The sequence below is a fragment of the Zootoca vivipara genome, chromosome 13 (assembly GCF_965207765.1).
Source record: "Zootoca vivipara chromosome 13, rZooViv2.hap1.1, whole genome shotgun sequence".
NCBI classification, from domain to species: Eukaryota; Metazoa; Chordata; class Lepidosauria; order Squamata; family Lacertidae; genus Zootoca; species Zootoca vivipara.
In genome coordinates, this window is record NC_142596.1 from 51,831,943 (window position 1) to 51,847,134 (window position 15,192).

General features: G+C 48.5%; 1 protein-coding gene across 4 annotated transcripts in view; it reads left to right on the top strand.

Annotated features, from left to right (window-relative positions):
• Positions 1-15,192, top strand: part of SDK1 (sidekick cell adhesion molecule 1) — a 574,710-nt gene that overhangs the window by 523,474 nt on the left and 36,044 nt on the right. For all 4 annotated transcript variants that reach the window (XM_035130977.3, XM_035130978.3, XM_035130979.3 and 1 more), the window contains 2 exons: positions 11,153-11,268; positions 13,906-14,092. In XM_035130977.3, coding sequence (XP_034986868.2) covers positions 11,153-11,268; positions 13,906-14,092 — 303 coding nt within the window. The remainder of the gene's footprint in view (positions 1-11,152; positions 11,269-13,905; positions 14,093-15,192) is intronic.

The window sequence follows — 15,192 nt, forward strand, 5'->3', positions numbered from 1 at the left end:
GAGACATTTTGGCAAATTTTAAAAATCCACCTGGATGGAAATTTTATCCCTGAGAAAGAGGACGTATCCTGGAAAAAGAGGATACATGGCAACCCTAAGCAAACTGGCTTGTTTTGTCACATTGGGAGGTTGGGAATAAGCTTCTGCTCCTTCCTTGGCTAATGGGGGGCAGGGTTTGGACTGAGCCCCCTCCAGCCACAGCATGGACAAACAAAGGACTTATCCACATTTACCTTTCCTCCACTTTAAAAGCTCCATGTCCAAACACACACACCCTTTTCTTTTGCTCCAAAGCTTTTCCTGTGAAAATCTGCTCTTTAAAGCTCAGTCAGAGCAAACAGCTATCTGTGGAAAACCCACATCGACATGTGCTCTGATTGAGTGCTAAAGAGGGGTTTTGTGGGGAAATTTCCAGGGCATAAAAATTAATTAAATGCTTAGACACAGAGCTTTTAAGCGTGAACCTGTACCTGGAAAGAGGGGCGCAAACTGAAGATGTGGATAAAGCACAGAGAGAGCAGATGTCAGAGTTTCCAGCCACATCCTCCTGCAACCCTCTGCTGCACTGCCATGGAACTGAATGGGGGTGAGTTGGATCTGCCCCCCACTTTGCCCTGGCAACAGATCCCCCCCCCACCATCACCTGCCAAATGCACTCTTGGGTCTTGCATCCCTCCTTTGCTTTAGTTTTCAGTTCTGCCCTGCATCTTTGGACTCCCTCCATGAGACGGCCACTAAATCAAAATGCTTTCATTAGAAAGGGCAACAAAGGGGGGGAGACGTGCAGAAAGCTAGCAATTTCGAAATGCATGCGCTGCTGCGGTTTAATAGAACAATTGTATGCTAATTTCCCATTGAATCCGCGGGAAGCGCCGGCACGGCAACGTTTGCAGCGGTCTTAGCTCCCCCTAGTGGTAACTGGAGGTGAGCTCCCATCTCCGTCGAAGGAAATTAACAACGACCAAGAGCAACGCGGCTTCTTATTCTTAAAGGAAAGAAAACAGGCTTGTAAAATCAACAGTAATGTAATGAGAAGGCATAATGTTATTAGGAGCGAAGATGCAGCCTGGCCTCCCTTCTGGTACCTCAAATGCCATTACCTGAGAGAGGCAGGCATTGCACATCTTCTCCAACAGCAGAAATATGGCTGAGCATGTTCTGCCCCAAACATTTTCACTGTGCTTTAAACCCAGGCTGTAAAGTAGCTTATCCTGACTTTATACACTGAGGGTTTTTGCTGGCTCTTATTAGAATTATTGCTACCAGCACCAGCAATCTATTGTGCTGTTCATATTTTGTCGTAAGCCGCTCAGGGAATGTTTATGCATGGGAAGCTATACAAATCTAATAATGACATACAACAAATGCTTGATTTTAATTATTTGCTTTATGAAAATTTAGCTGTGGTTGCTGCTCGCAGGAGATTGGGCTGGATGACCCTTTGAGTTCCTTCCAGCTCTAGAATTTTACAATTCTCTATCCCGCCCTTTGATCAAGTTGTCAGGGTGGCTTACGATACAATATTTTTAAAGCATGGGGGGGTGAGGACACACATTTTTAAAGCAGCATAAAATGAATGTGATGGAACAAAACACTAATTTGCCAGCCTTAGAAAATTAAAATGAAGAGAGGTCTTTGCTACCGTGTTTCTCATATTTTAAGTCATCCCTACAAAATAAGCCATGGCAGGATTTTCCTGAGTTGAAGAAATATAAGACATACCCCAAAAATAAGCCGTAGTGGTGGGAGCAGGTCTGGATGGCGCCATGGAAGAGGAAGATGCCTGTCAGCGCCCGGAACCGGCTGCTGCTGCCCCTCAAAAATGTCCAGCAGCATGCACCGCGCCAAGCGCTGACCCGGCGGCGAGACCCGGCAAGAGCCTCAGCGTGCGCCGCGTGGAGCCCCGACCCGGCGGGACCCAGCAGCGTGCCCTGCTGAAGCGCCGACAACGCGCGCAGCAGCAGCCAGTTCCGGGCGCCGAGCCGCGACAGGAAGAGGAGGGACGCAGCGGGACGCAGCTACAACGACAAAAAACACCCGGCCGAGCCTTCATTGGCCGCCGCGGCTGCCACTCGCTGGTCCCTCCTCTTCCTGTCGCGCGCGCTGCAGGTCCCGCCGGTCCCGCCGCTGGGTTGGCGCTTGGCGCTGCTCCAAGCCCCAACCCGGCGGCGGGACGCAGCAAGAGCCGCAGCGCGCGCTGCTCCAAGCCGGGATCCGGCAAGAGCCTCAGCGCGCGCCGCGTGAAGCCCCGACCCGGTGGGACCCAGCAGCGTGCCCTGCTGAAGCGCCGACAATGCGCCCAGCAGCGCAGCAGCAGCCAGTTCCGGGCGCCGGACAGGGGAGGTACCATACTGTATTTTTTTTAAAAAAAATAATAAGACACACACACCCCCCGAAAATAAGCCATAGGATTATTTTCTTGAGAAAAAAAGATTATAAGACATGACTTATAATATGAGAAACACGGTAGGTGCTGGAAAGACATAATAATGAGTGCCCAGTGAGCGTCTCTGGAGAGAGTGTTTCAAAGCCTATTGAGGACTCAGGAGAGCTCAGGGAAGGGTGATGTCAAGATTCCAGCCTTTGGGGTGCAGCCACAACACTAGGAAATGGGGCAGGCCAAAGTGTGTGTACACACACCAAAGGTGGTTTTAGGGTCGCATGACCAGTGCAGGAGCTCTGGGTGTCACACTGCAGGGACACCACAAAAATGATGTAGGAGAGTGAGAGGCAGGGACACTGAATTTTTGCACCACGCAGGCTGCTGCTGAAATTTGAGAGCCCAAAGTCTGCCACTGCGCACGTGCACACACACACACACACACACACACACACACACACACACACGTCAACTTTCCTTTGGCTTTTTCTCATTTCCAGGAAAGTTAATTAACTTATCCCTCTTTCTGGCATGAAAACCCATAATTCAAAATATCCCCGTCTCTAATGATTTGGGCTCCCTGGGGCAACGATCTGGAGTCCTCGTAGAAGTCGCTGGCAAATTACCCTGGAATTTCCTTGTTTTGTAGGTAGGTCACCGCAGTTGTGATCTGACTCTGCCCTCCTTAATCGCTGTCTGATTAATGGCCTTTGATGCCAAAATCTGTTCCCTGAAGAAGAGGGCAGCCGTGTTAAACTGCTCAGGTGAAAGGAGTTGCTTAACTAATTGCATTGATTCCAACTGTTCGAGCCTGGTGTGAGCTATGGCTAAGTCTCTGTGCACTTAAAAGGACGTTTCCCTATGCTATGGGATGCCATTGTTATTCTCTGAAGAATTTGTGGATGTGCTGGATAAGACGGTTTCCCATGGACACCTGGTGGCTACTGACAGAAGAGGATTCTGGAATAGACTCGCCATTGGCCAGACCCAGCAGGTTCTGCTCATGTTCTTGATAACAATACAGTTAAAAGAGTCACCATTACCACCATGCCCTGTTGCAGCAAATTCATTTGGGTAACACAGTCTAGTTTAAACCAATGCTATTGAAGGGGTGGCCCGCAGACTGGTGCAAGTTCATCAGACATCAGCTGCTGGTCCCCAGTGACTCTACCAACAGCCCAGGTTTAGTTGGGGGGGGGCGCGGACTCCTCAGGGACCAAATATGGTACCAGTTCCTGACACATTGTGGGAGGAGAATCTTGGTCCACCACATCAGATAGCTTGAGAAGCACCAGTTTAAACAATTCTGTTTTATTGCCTTAAAAACGGGCTACTTTCACCAGCAGCAACCTATAGAAAAATCGTCACCACTGCCATCATCCTTACTGCTTCCATATGAAAAGTAAACTTGAGAATTTCAGCTCTTTGAGAAATTAGAGGAAAACTGGGCTGAAACTAGTTTACATCAAAAAGGATGTGGCTGCACACAATAGAGGCTCAATTCTGGGACAATTGCAGAATCAATGAGAGACGTGTGGAAATTCAGCCATCAATTCATCTCACTTTCTTTGAATCATTCACACATTGACTAGCTCTTGACTATCAATCTAGATAGCAAGCTGTAAAAGAGACCTTCTTTCTCTCCTTTGTGTAAATGGCTCTTCATTAGGGGGTGGGGGTCCTTTCTATAAACTGAGGGAGGCTTCATGGATTAGAAAACTCTAAGTACGAATGCTTATTTCTTACAAGCAAGAAAGGAGCATCAGCGTGCCCCAGCAATCTAGTGTCTGCCAAAAGACACACCTATGCAACTTAGCACACCCAGGGATGGGAGATGAATTGGTTCAGGTTCCATTTTAGCATGAACTTACCAAATTCACACTACTCAAACCGATATGCAAACTGAAGCACAGTTCTCCCTTGTGAAACTCTCCTTTCTCTGAGCCTTACCTTGCAGTTCTCCACCTACAGAGTGTGTACAAACATGCATCATAAAAATGCATGTATTAGTGAAAGGTGCGTGCAAAAAATGTGTATGTTGGTGAAAATTACAAACAAAATTGCATTACGCTAGGGGGTAACAGCTTGCAAAAATGCATACAAGTTTTCACATTGATCTTTCCTTTTAAAAAAAGGCAAATGTAAGCAGAAATGGGGCAAATTAAATTTAAGATTGGAAAATGGAGAATCTGAGAGAAGCCAGCATTAACAGATTCTTCTTCTTTGGGAGAAGGCTTGGAAGAAAATATACAGCTTTCCCAGCTAGGCAATTCTGAGAGAGAAAACAGTGGTGATGTGTAGCTGAGAGAAATTTAAAGACAACCCTCACGGTACATTTGTGGGAGGCAGTGAAAAAGAAAAAGAGAGCAGAGTCCCAGTCTGCCCAGAGTCATTGATCACCTGCTTTGGAGCCTCTGAAGGAAAAGGTGAGCATGGCCAAGTGCCTGTTCTCAGCTGAATTTCTCCGTCACCCCGGGTTGACTGTTCCTGCCATTGGCAAGGTGCTTGTGTCCATGTTAGGGAAGGCCATTAATCTCTGGCTTTCTCAACTTGAGTCCTCTGCTCTAAACTCTCAGAAAGCTACATTTCAGGGGGGTGCAAAAAAAAAAAATCTGGTGTGTGGTATGTTCCAGGCATACATCATGTGTCTAGCCTTTGGGGGGCAGACAAGGCGGGGACTGATGAGAAAATGTGACTCAGGCAGCTTAGGAAAAGATGCCCTCCTTTCCATGTCAGACTCTCCAGAGGAAGAGCAGAAGCTGCCTTAGACAAGGTTGGTTTTTTTGTCCACCTTCCCTGCATTGCCTTCATTCCCTGGCGGGGGTCTTGGGCCCTAAGGGTCTTTTCCCATCACCTCCTTTTTATTGCTTCTTTTATTTCTTTCATACCATTTATATACCGCATGATTGCAAGAAAATCCCCACGTCTGGGATCAGGAGCACCAGACGACATATCCCCCCCCCAATAGAATCATAAAGTTGGAAGGTACCATGAGGGTCATCTAGTCTGACCCCCTGCAGTGGAGGAATCTTTTGCCCACAACCCTGAGATCAGGAGTCTCTTGCTCTACCGACTGAGCCATCCCAGCTCAGTCCTACATGGATTGGAAAAGGGCCATGCAATTGCCAGCTCATTTCAACCTGAACTCTAGCCATGTGGAATAGCTGTGCCGGGATAGGGATGCCAGCATTGTCTTAGTCCACATGGTAGGAACAAATCTGAGGTCCTGGGCAGGGCTGTCTTAAGCATATGCGGCACCGGAGTGCAAAGATCCACTCACCCCCCCCCCCGGTTGCCCAGTCCCAGGCGCGCGGGAGGGCGGAGCCGGCTGGCTGCCTCAGTGTCTCGCTGGCTCGGTCGCCACCGAATTTGTGGCGCACAGCCGCCCGCAGCAGAAGATCCCACCACGGCACTCCGACCAACAGACGGGCTCTTCCCCAGACTCAACCCTCAGGCCCTGGACTCTCGGCCAGGTGCCCCCTGAGAGCCTTTCACCCAGGTGCCCTGCACCCCTAGTGCCTATGGGTAAGATGGCCCTGGTCCTGGGGTGGAGGGATGTGGGGAGGACAGTGGCCAGTGGTCTGGGATGATGGGAGTCCAACAACATCTGGCTAAAGCTGCACTTCTGTTCCCTGCTAAAAAATGTAACCCTGACCTTCATATACTTAAGTTGCTTCTTTGTGGTCAATGACAGTGAAAGTGCTCATGTTCCTTCCGCAACAGTTCTGAACCGCAGCCGGAGTCTCCATTTTTTGCGTGTGTGTACAATTTCTAAGTTCTTCATAGATTTGCCCTGTGTCTCCCATTCCGCCACCGAGCGCACAGCAGAGACAACCTCTTTCTGGCACCAGCCTTCTCCCATGTTTGTGCCTGTGGGTGTGTCTGGGACCGCCAATTGATTTCCTGCCTTTGCATTCTGTGCTCTCTTGGCACTGCTACAAAGCCACGGTTAGCGATTCCTTTATATATATATATATGAAAAAGAATTAATTAATTGTACGGCTTGCTCTTTTTCTGCTATTTGCTCTCCCTTTCTCTTGAATGATTCATCAAAGGGGTTGTGCCTGGAAGGAAAAGCAAATCCTCCTCCAAGGAGCAACCAGATACAAAGAAAAAAAACTGTACTGGATCCCTAAGCAGAACACGAGAGCTTCCGCGAAAATGGCGCCTCTTTGCTTGCCAACAACATCATTTAGGTCCTCGGGGTTATTTGCTGCACCTGTTACACTTGATAACTGGCACCTAAAGCCACAGGGAAAATGCCACACCAAGCCCTGTTTGCATATGTGTGACAGCAAGGGATTAGCAGGGAGCGCAGAGCCTGGAATTGCCAGTGCCTTTTGGATATGAGAGGCCATTAATTCATCCATGTCTAACATAGATATGCTTGTAATTCTGGGGTTTCTGCCCCTCCCCACGCCATGCTTTAAGCGAATGCTTTGGAGTCCCAAATGATTTCTTAAGAATTGTTAAGCTGTTGTTGTTCTTGAACATGCTGTCAGATTAGCATAAATGGCTGGTTCTGTACAGAAACAGGCACTCCATTTCCCCAGTAGATCCACTCGGATGTGGGTTTTCAGCTGGTGCCTTGTGACCCACAACGCAGTCATGGCCAGGCAGGCCCAGATCAGAATTCCAGAAACAAGAGGGTCTGCAGCAATTCTGTTGGCTTCTGTGGGTTTTCAACAGAGCTGTGAAATTCTAGGGCACTCTGGTGAATTTCATCTCATAGGGATGGCCCTTTAAAATTCAGGATTCCCCTGAATTTTGCTGTGATTCCCGCATTGGAGGAGGTTGGACTAGATGACCATTTGACCCTCATGGAGGGGAGGGCTCTCAGTGGCTACTCCCCACAATGGCTAAGTGCTGTCTCCACAGATGGAGGCAGGGAGGCTTCTGAATCCCAGTTTCTGGAAACCACAGGAAGGGAGAGGGTCCACTACTGAGGAGCTTCCCGGCCAAGTGGGGGATTTGAACTCCCAATTCCTAGTCCTCTTTAATCCACAGAACACCCCTGTGAGGTAGGTTGGGCAGAGAGAGGCAGTGACTGGCCTCCATTGTCACTCAGTGAGCTTCATGGCTGAGTGGGATTTGAACCCTGGTCTCCTAAATCCCAGCCAGACACTCTGAATTTTGCATTTGTATGTTTTTCTGTGTGGGCCACCTGAGGGAGGCGGGCACTGTTTGGGCTTAAAGGTGGCATATAAATACTATAAACAAGAACATAACTCTAACCACTAATAGAGTGCAGCGGGTCCATGCCTAACCTCTGTAGACATAGTCAGGCCCCAAACACATTCCACCCCCTAGAGCAGGGGCAGAGAACTTTTACATGTCAATAAGCTTTTGCCAGTTTTCTGCCAATTTATCTCATTGGCCTGTCCCCAAGGTTTATCAGGTTCAGAGTGGCACAAATGCATATGGCCCACAAGAGGGATCTTTCGCCACCCCTTTTCTCCCCCAGTGCCTGAAACGGACCAGCATGGTGCAGCCATGAACTCGCCTGCTGTCTGCAGTTATTTTTCCAGTGAGATCCACGAGAGACTCTTCTAGCTAGAGGGATTCCGTTTATGAAGCAACATTCATTTGTGCTCTCTTGAGCATCAGGCGCCTTTGGAAAGGCAGTAGTCGTTAACAGATGGTGCAGTTTTCTTAAAGTTTATACAGTCAAACCTCGGTTCCCAAATGCCTTCATTTTGGAACGTTTTGGCTCCCGAACATCGAAAACCCGGACGTAAGTGTTCTGGTTTTCAAACATTTCTCGGAACCCGAATGTCCGACGCGGCTTCTGATCTTCAAAAAGCTTAGCTGTCAGCTAGTCAGAAGGTGCGCCTCAGAATCTGAATGTTTCGGAAGTCGAAAGTGCTTCCGGAACAGACTATGTTTGACTTCCGAGGTTCCACGGTATACCGCTTGATTCTAAAAAAACAAAAACAAAAACTCACCTCAAAGCAGTTTACAAAAAAGGTAATCAGATTATCAGTAAGTAAAATTACCAATAATGTAAAACTTTTTTTTAAAAAAAAAGTTAAAATAACAATGGACTAAAAACAGATTAGAACTTGAATCTGCTTTGTAAACCTCTGGGTAGGCTTGTCTAACTAAGAATGATTTTAGCAAATTATTATTATTAATAATGATAATCAGTTTTAATTAAGCACTAGTCTAATGGCTATTCTCCATTTTGCCTTTTGCTTTTTAATTGTCCTATCTTGCAACTGAGTTGCCAGTGGCAGACCTGCAGTAAGAAACAAAAACAAGAAAACCGCCCCAAACTGCCATCAACTTTATTTATGTTTTGGATTATTAATGCAGCTCATAAAATTCCTCCAGTTAGTTTTGATTGAATTGTTTCTTCTCCGTCTTTTTTTTTTCTTTTTTCTTTGGGGTGTGCGATTCTGTCGTTTAATGGAGCGGTAAATAAGAATTTCTGATAATGAGCCCAAGCATCTGTCACAACAACCTGGCTGCGGTTATTAACATTTCCATTAACGGCAGGGTGGGCAGCGATAATGCGGAAGCGGCGCAGTTAGAACAAAATAAATAGTTGGTGTCAGGCTGAGTGGGTGTTAATTACTATTTTATTTCGTAACCCCAGAGAGAAGGAGGGAGCGGAAATATATAAATATATACCGATCACGCAGCTGGCGAAGGTCACTGTCCGTGAAGAAAAAGGCCTCGGGAGGAGCAACGAAGGAGGGTTCCCTTCGCCTTCCTTGGGTGGCAAACAGTTTATGGCTTCCATTTGCAGGCCGTTTAATGGGCGGGGAGGGAGGAGGCAGCAACTCTCAAGCACCGTGGGCAGAGGTTATGACAAGACCATCTGCAGGCAGGTGGCTGCTTTCTGGCCTCACTTAGACACCCCTGTAAAAGTTAGCTCCTAGCAAAAATGCAAAATAGGCTTAAGTGGGTTCGGAGGAAGCCGCTTGGGCGCCTGGGGCGGCGAGCCCAGGAACAGGACGAGCCACCCATAGGGGCGGGGTGAGGGCGGGGTGAGACGCCCACAGGGGGGCACACTGCGGGGTCTCCAGAGTCTGCCTGCCTGCTACAGCTGGGCGGGAGGTGGCGGGCGGACCGTTTAGGCAGCGTGGAGCCTGTGTGCGCCCAAGCCACCACGTCTCTTCCAGAATAGACATGTGGCTCGGGCGCACTGCAGGCCCTGCGGTAAGTGCTGCTCGGCATTTTGTGACCCCCCTCAGTGGTGACACCCGGGGCTGCCCGCACCCACCACCCACCCTTCCTCCACCCCTGCCCATGCCCTGGTCTGCATAAAGATGTGCTAGCAGGCCGTCCCTCGTGCAAGGAGCAAATGCACCCAAGGAGCAGCTGCTCTTACAGATGCCACACAAGTATCCCAAGCAGCAGGTTTGAGATCTAACTCAGGATGAGAATACTGTTTCAGACCAGGGCTGGGTGTGCTGTGATGGAATTCTCGCCCAGGAAATCATATCCCTGTGCACAGAAAGCTAGCATGTCAACGGAAAAGCCTAGGCTAGGCGTTTTCTCCCTAGCTTTCTAAGTGTGGGGTTTTTATTTCATTTGGTATGGAAGAACACTTAGTCTCATGCCTCTAAGTGTTTTACAAAATATATATAATAAAACTTTAAGATTATTGATAACAAACAGAAAAGCTATTTTAAAATATTCAAAACATGTTTAAAACAACAGTAGCTAAGCAGTCATAAAGCACATTTAATGTCTGGATAGGTTTGCAAAAACAAAAATGTTTTAAGCAGACCCCGAAAAGAGTTCAATGAAGGCACCTGCCGGATGTCAATAGGCAGGGAGTTCCAAAGTGTAAGCGCTGCCACACTAAAAGATTTATTTCTTGCAAGTGCAGTGCAATTATTATGTGGCACTTCTAACAGTGCCAAATCAGCAGATTGGCACAGTCGAGCAGGCACCTGTGGGGTAAGGCGATGGTAAACTGGTCCCAAAATGTTAATAGCAACACCTTGAACTTGTACCAGTAGCAAATTGGCAACCAGTGCAGATCTCTGAGCAGAGGTGATATGTGCTGGCGTGGCCTCACTCCTGTCAGCAATTGTGTTGCAGCATTCTGCACTCGCTGCAGCTTCAAGTTCAAGGGAAGCCCCACTTGGAGCATATTTCAGTAATCTGGTCTTGAAGGGTTGGGTGGACTATTGCCTGAAATTGACAAAACACACATAATAAAAACAGAACAGCCAGGCAGAATCCAACCCCCTACTTGTTATCTCTCCCTGTTGAATGCAAGCCCCCAGCAGAAAGTGTTACAGCTCTTCAGGCAAGTGTTTGAGGAGACCTCTGTGCAAAATGAATTCCTCGATTCAAGGGCTGCCCCATGATGCAAAGAGCGCTCTCTCTGCATCCTTTAATTCATTCTGAATGCATTGCCTCCTGCTTTTAAAAGCATTCTGCGTGCACTTTTGGTGCAGAATGTGTTTGCTGCTTTCAACACTGTGTTTGTTTAAAGGAGTGGGCAAGGTTTCCAAAGACTTTGTAAGACGCAAGAGCAGCTTCCGGGGAATGCAACTTGTGTGCTTTATTATTATTATTATTTATTATTATTATTATTATTATTATTATTATTATTATTATACTGCCCTATACCCGGGGGTCTCAGGGCGGTTCACAGAATAAAATCACAACCTATAAAATCAAAACAAGAACAATAACCCAATAACCCAATAACAACCCCCCACACACACACACAGCCTGTATCCCCCTTCTCTACTCAAGATGCCGGCTCTGACATTCACTTCTAATTCTCTGTCTTCTCTCTTCCTCCAGCACCAGCGATGCCGCCCCAGAACATCCAGATAAGTGCGCTCTCCGCAAGCCAGCTAGAAGTTGCCTGGGACCCTCCACCAGTCGACAGCCAGAATGGGAATATCCAAGGCTACAAGGCAAGTGCTCTCTCTCTCTGTGTGTGTGTGTCCACTATTGCAAATCTTCTTCCTATTGTCATTAATATTTCCAACTTTCATAAGACGTGGGCACAGAGATGGGGGCCGGCTGTTCCTCTCTGCAGCAGCCAGGTCACTTCACATGTGGTATGACCCAGATGCAAGAAGAGAGGCAGCTTGCAGTGACTTAAAACCATGAACAAGATCAGAAAGAAAGTGCACGAGCAACATGCAGATCCCCAACAACTGGTATCTGACCAACTCGAGCCACAATGATGGATTTAGACTCTCTCCAACAATTAGCTCCGATAAATGGAATTTTTCCTCAACCCTCCCAATCCCCTTTTCCTTTTGTGCCTTTTCAGTGGTAAGTCTTTGCACAGGACTTGGAGATTACAATTGCAGTGTGGCACATCTGATCTGGATAATGGCAGGGCAGAGACTGGGGCCAGTTCCTCCTTGCCCAGGAAGGGAGCAGGTGGTATGCCAGCCCCAGTTGGGGGTGGGGTGGGCACAGTGGCGTAGCTAGCTGCTTGGGCGCCCAGGGCAGCGCAAATGCCCTGCACCTGGAGGCGGGGCAAGCCGGGGCAGAGCATGCTGCGCGGAACCTCCATGGAGTCCGCCAGCCCCACGTTGCTGTTTCGGGCAGCGCGGAGCCTGCAAGTGCCCGAGCCACCGCATCACTCCCCAGGAGAGACTTGTGGCTTGGGTGCGCTGCAGGCCAGGCCCCGCGGCCACCCCCCTCAGTGATGACACCTGGGGCGGATCGCACCCACCGCACCCCCCTTCCTACGCCACCAGGTGGGCACACTCATGGATGCCACCTGGATATTTATTAGTGGTGCTAGATCTAGGATCACACTCAACATTTCTTCTTTATTTATATTTAATACTATTTATTGCATTTGCATCCCACATTTCTTTCCTGGGAGCTCAAGGTGGTGTACATGGTTCTCACCCTACTTATCTAATCCCCACAACATCCCTTTAAGGTACGTTAGGCTGAGAGAGACCATCACTGGCTTCTAGGGTCACACAGTGAGCTTCACAGTCAAGCGGGGTTTTGAACTCAGGTTTCCTAGGCCCGTCCTTATTTGTTTATTTCCCAACTTTTTCTCCAGGGAGCTTAAAGTTGGCATGCGTAAGTCTCTACCCTCAATTTATCCTCACAACACCCCTGTGAGGTAGACTATACTGAGAGGCAGTGACGGGTCCCCAAGGTCATCCATCAATCTTCACGGCCAAGTGGGGATTCGAACCCAGGCCTCTCCCAGGTCCTAGTCCAACGCTCTAGCCAGTTGGCCGTGGCTCTGCTGCAGTTCTGTTGCCTTGAGATGCCACAAGCAGCCTGCTGCTTGCAAACCCTGCGACTTGGCTGGCGCTCGTTGCCTGCCTCAACCCCCCCCCCCACCTGTGTGTCAGAGCAGCAAATGGAGCAAAGCTGAGCCAATGGAAATGATCTGGCATCGCCTCTTGGCAGGAGCAAGCTACCTGCTATAACAATTTGTGTGTTTTCCACTTTTGTTTGTGCACAGGCTGTTCTAATCGCTTGGCTTGTAGCACCAAGGCAGAGTCTTGGCCAGGCTCTCGGGTCAAGCTCCCAGCTTGTCCAGGAGAGGATCAATTAACTGTTACACCCATTTGTGGCTGTCCCACAGCCAAGGTGAGGTTTGTTAGGGGGAGAAGAGAGTGTCTGCAGTTTTCCCACCAGGCACTGAAAAGGCCACAGATGTGACGTGGTTGTGAGAGCAGCCCTAGGCCCAAGAGAGCATCCTATCTCTCACCATGGCAACCAGGTGCATCCTGAGAAGCACACGAGAAGGGTGGCTGGCCTGTAGCCCCACCTTGCATTGCCCCCCCCACACTGATATGCAGAGCCATGATGCCTCTGCAGAACCCTTGTGGCTAGTAATAGCCACGGCTGGACCTCTCCTCCTCCACGAATTTGCCTAATCTTATCTTAAAGCTACATCTTGGAAGTTGAATGTTGGCAGATTCAGGACGGCAATTCACACAGTGCATAGTTGAGGTGTGGAACTCACTCCCACAAGAAGTGTTGATAGCCACCAGCTTAGATGGTTTTAAAGGAGGATTGGACAAATTCCCGGAGGAGAGGACTATGAATGGTGACTAGCAATGGTGATTCCACGGTTGGAGGCAGCAAAGCTTCTGAATACCAGTTGCTGGAAACCACAGGTGGGAGAGAGCATGTGGTTGGCCACTGTGAGAACAGGAGGCTGGACTAGATGGGTCATTGGACGGATCCAGCAGGGCCCTTCTGGTGTTCTTTCTTTAACTTGCATCAAGAATTCCATAAATCAGTTATGCCTTTTGTTTGGCTTGAAACTCTTGCTGCTCAGTTTCAATAGATGACCCCAATCATTACTGGGTGAGAGAGGAAGGAAGACACTTCTCTCCTGCTTTCCACCTTTCCATTTCCTTCAAACTATGTCGAATTTTATTGGCTCCTTACCTGAAATCCAATGGACGCAGCAAAGAGAGAGAAAGAGATTCAAAAATCAATACTTTATAACATGTCGTGGGGGGGGGTGAGTTAGAGGCAGCAAAGGAACAGATGGCAACTTTAGAGAGGCAGGGTAAAAATCCAAATTAAGTAACCCTTTCTCTTCCAATTAGGTTTACTACTGGCAGGAGGGGAGTCAGAATGACACGGAAAAAGTGAAGGTTCTTTTCCACCCGGAGACAAGCATTCGGCTGAAGAACCTCACCAGTTACTCTAAGTACTTGATCTCTATATCTGCTTTCAACGCAGCGGGCGATGGGCCAAAAAGCAGCCCTGGGCAAGGCAGGACCCATCAGGCAGGTAAGGATGCCACTGCCATGTACGAAGTATGGCGAAGCCGGAACCTCTCTTGCATGACCTCCAACTCTGCGTTTCCCCTCCAGTGTTTTAAATAGAAGGCTGCCAAAGACATACATCTTTGGAATGTCATAACAATCAGGCACAAGGATGAAGCCTGCATCAATTACCCAAGACCTTTTCCAGAATGTTTGGCTCCTGCCCTGTCCTCAAAGCCAAATGCTCTCCGACATTACAAAGATGAGCATTTGGAGGGCATTTACTCGACTACTTCCCTGCGCACATGGGCAATGGGACATAAGAGGCCTCCTCGAGCTTCCTTTGCCAAGCCGCTGCCCACCAGTGGCTGGGACCGATGGGAATTCTCGGTCTATACTTCTGGAAGCCACGAGATTGGCAAAGGCTGCCTTAGAGCTATACACACATAATTCCAGACACTCATTCTACGTGCAGTGGGGGGTTGAGATCACATTGATCTGACATCCACTCTTAGGACGAGTGGCCTTCATAATTTTTGCACAGATTGAGGCTACACATGTCAAACGTCACATCTGATCATGTAGCAGACTGTGCTAGAGCAATTCTGACCAAGCCCACCTACAGCCCACAACAACAAAAGTTTATCCTGCTCAGCTCTGCCTGCATTGTTGTTGTTGTTGAGTCATTTAGTCGTGTCCGCCTCTTCGTGACCCCATGGACCAGAGCATGCCACGCACTCCTGTCTTCCACTGCCTCCCACAGTTTGGTCAGACTCATGTTGGTGGCTTTGAGAACACTGTCCAACCATCTCGTCCTCTGTCGTCCCCTTCTCCTAGTGCCCTCAATCTTTCCCTACATGACTTTTCCAATGACTTTTCTCATGAGGTGGCCAAAGTATTGGAGCCTTAGCTTCTGCCTGCATAAGGCCCCTTATCTTTCTTTCTTTCTTTCTTTCTTTCTTTCTTTCTTTCTTTCTTTCTTTCTTTCTTTCTTTCTTTCTTTCTTTCTTCTAAGACAGCAGAGAGGAAACCTGTGGCTCTCCAGTTGTCATGAACCACAACTCCCATCATTCATGACTATTGGCTTTGTTGGTTTAGGGCAGATGGGAGCTGTGGTCCAAGGAC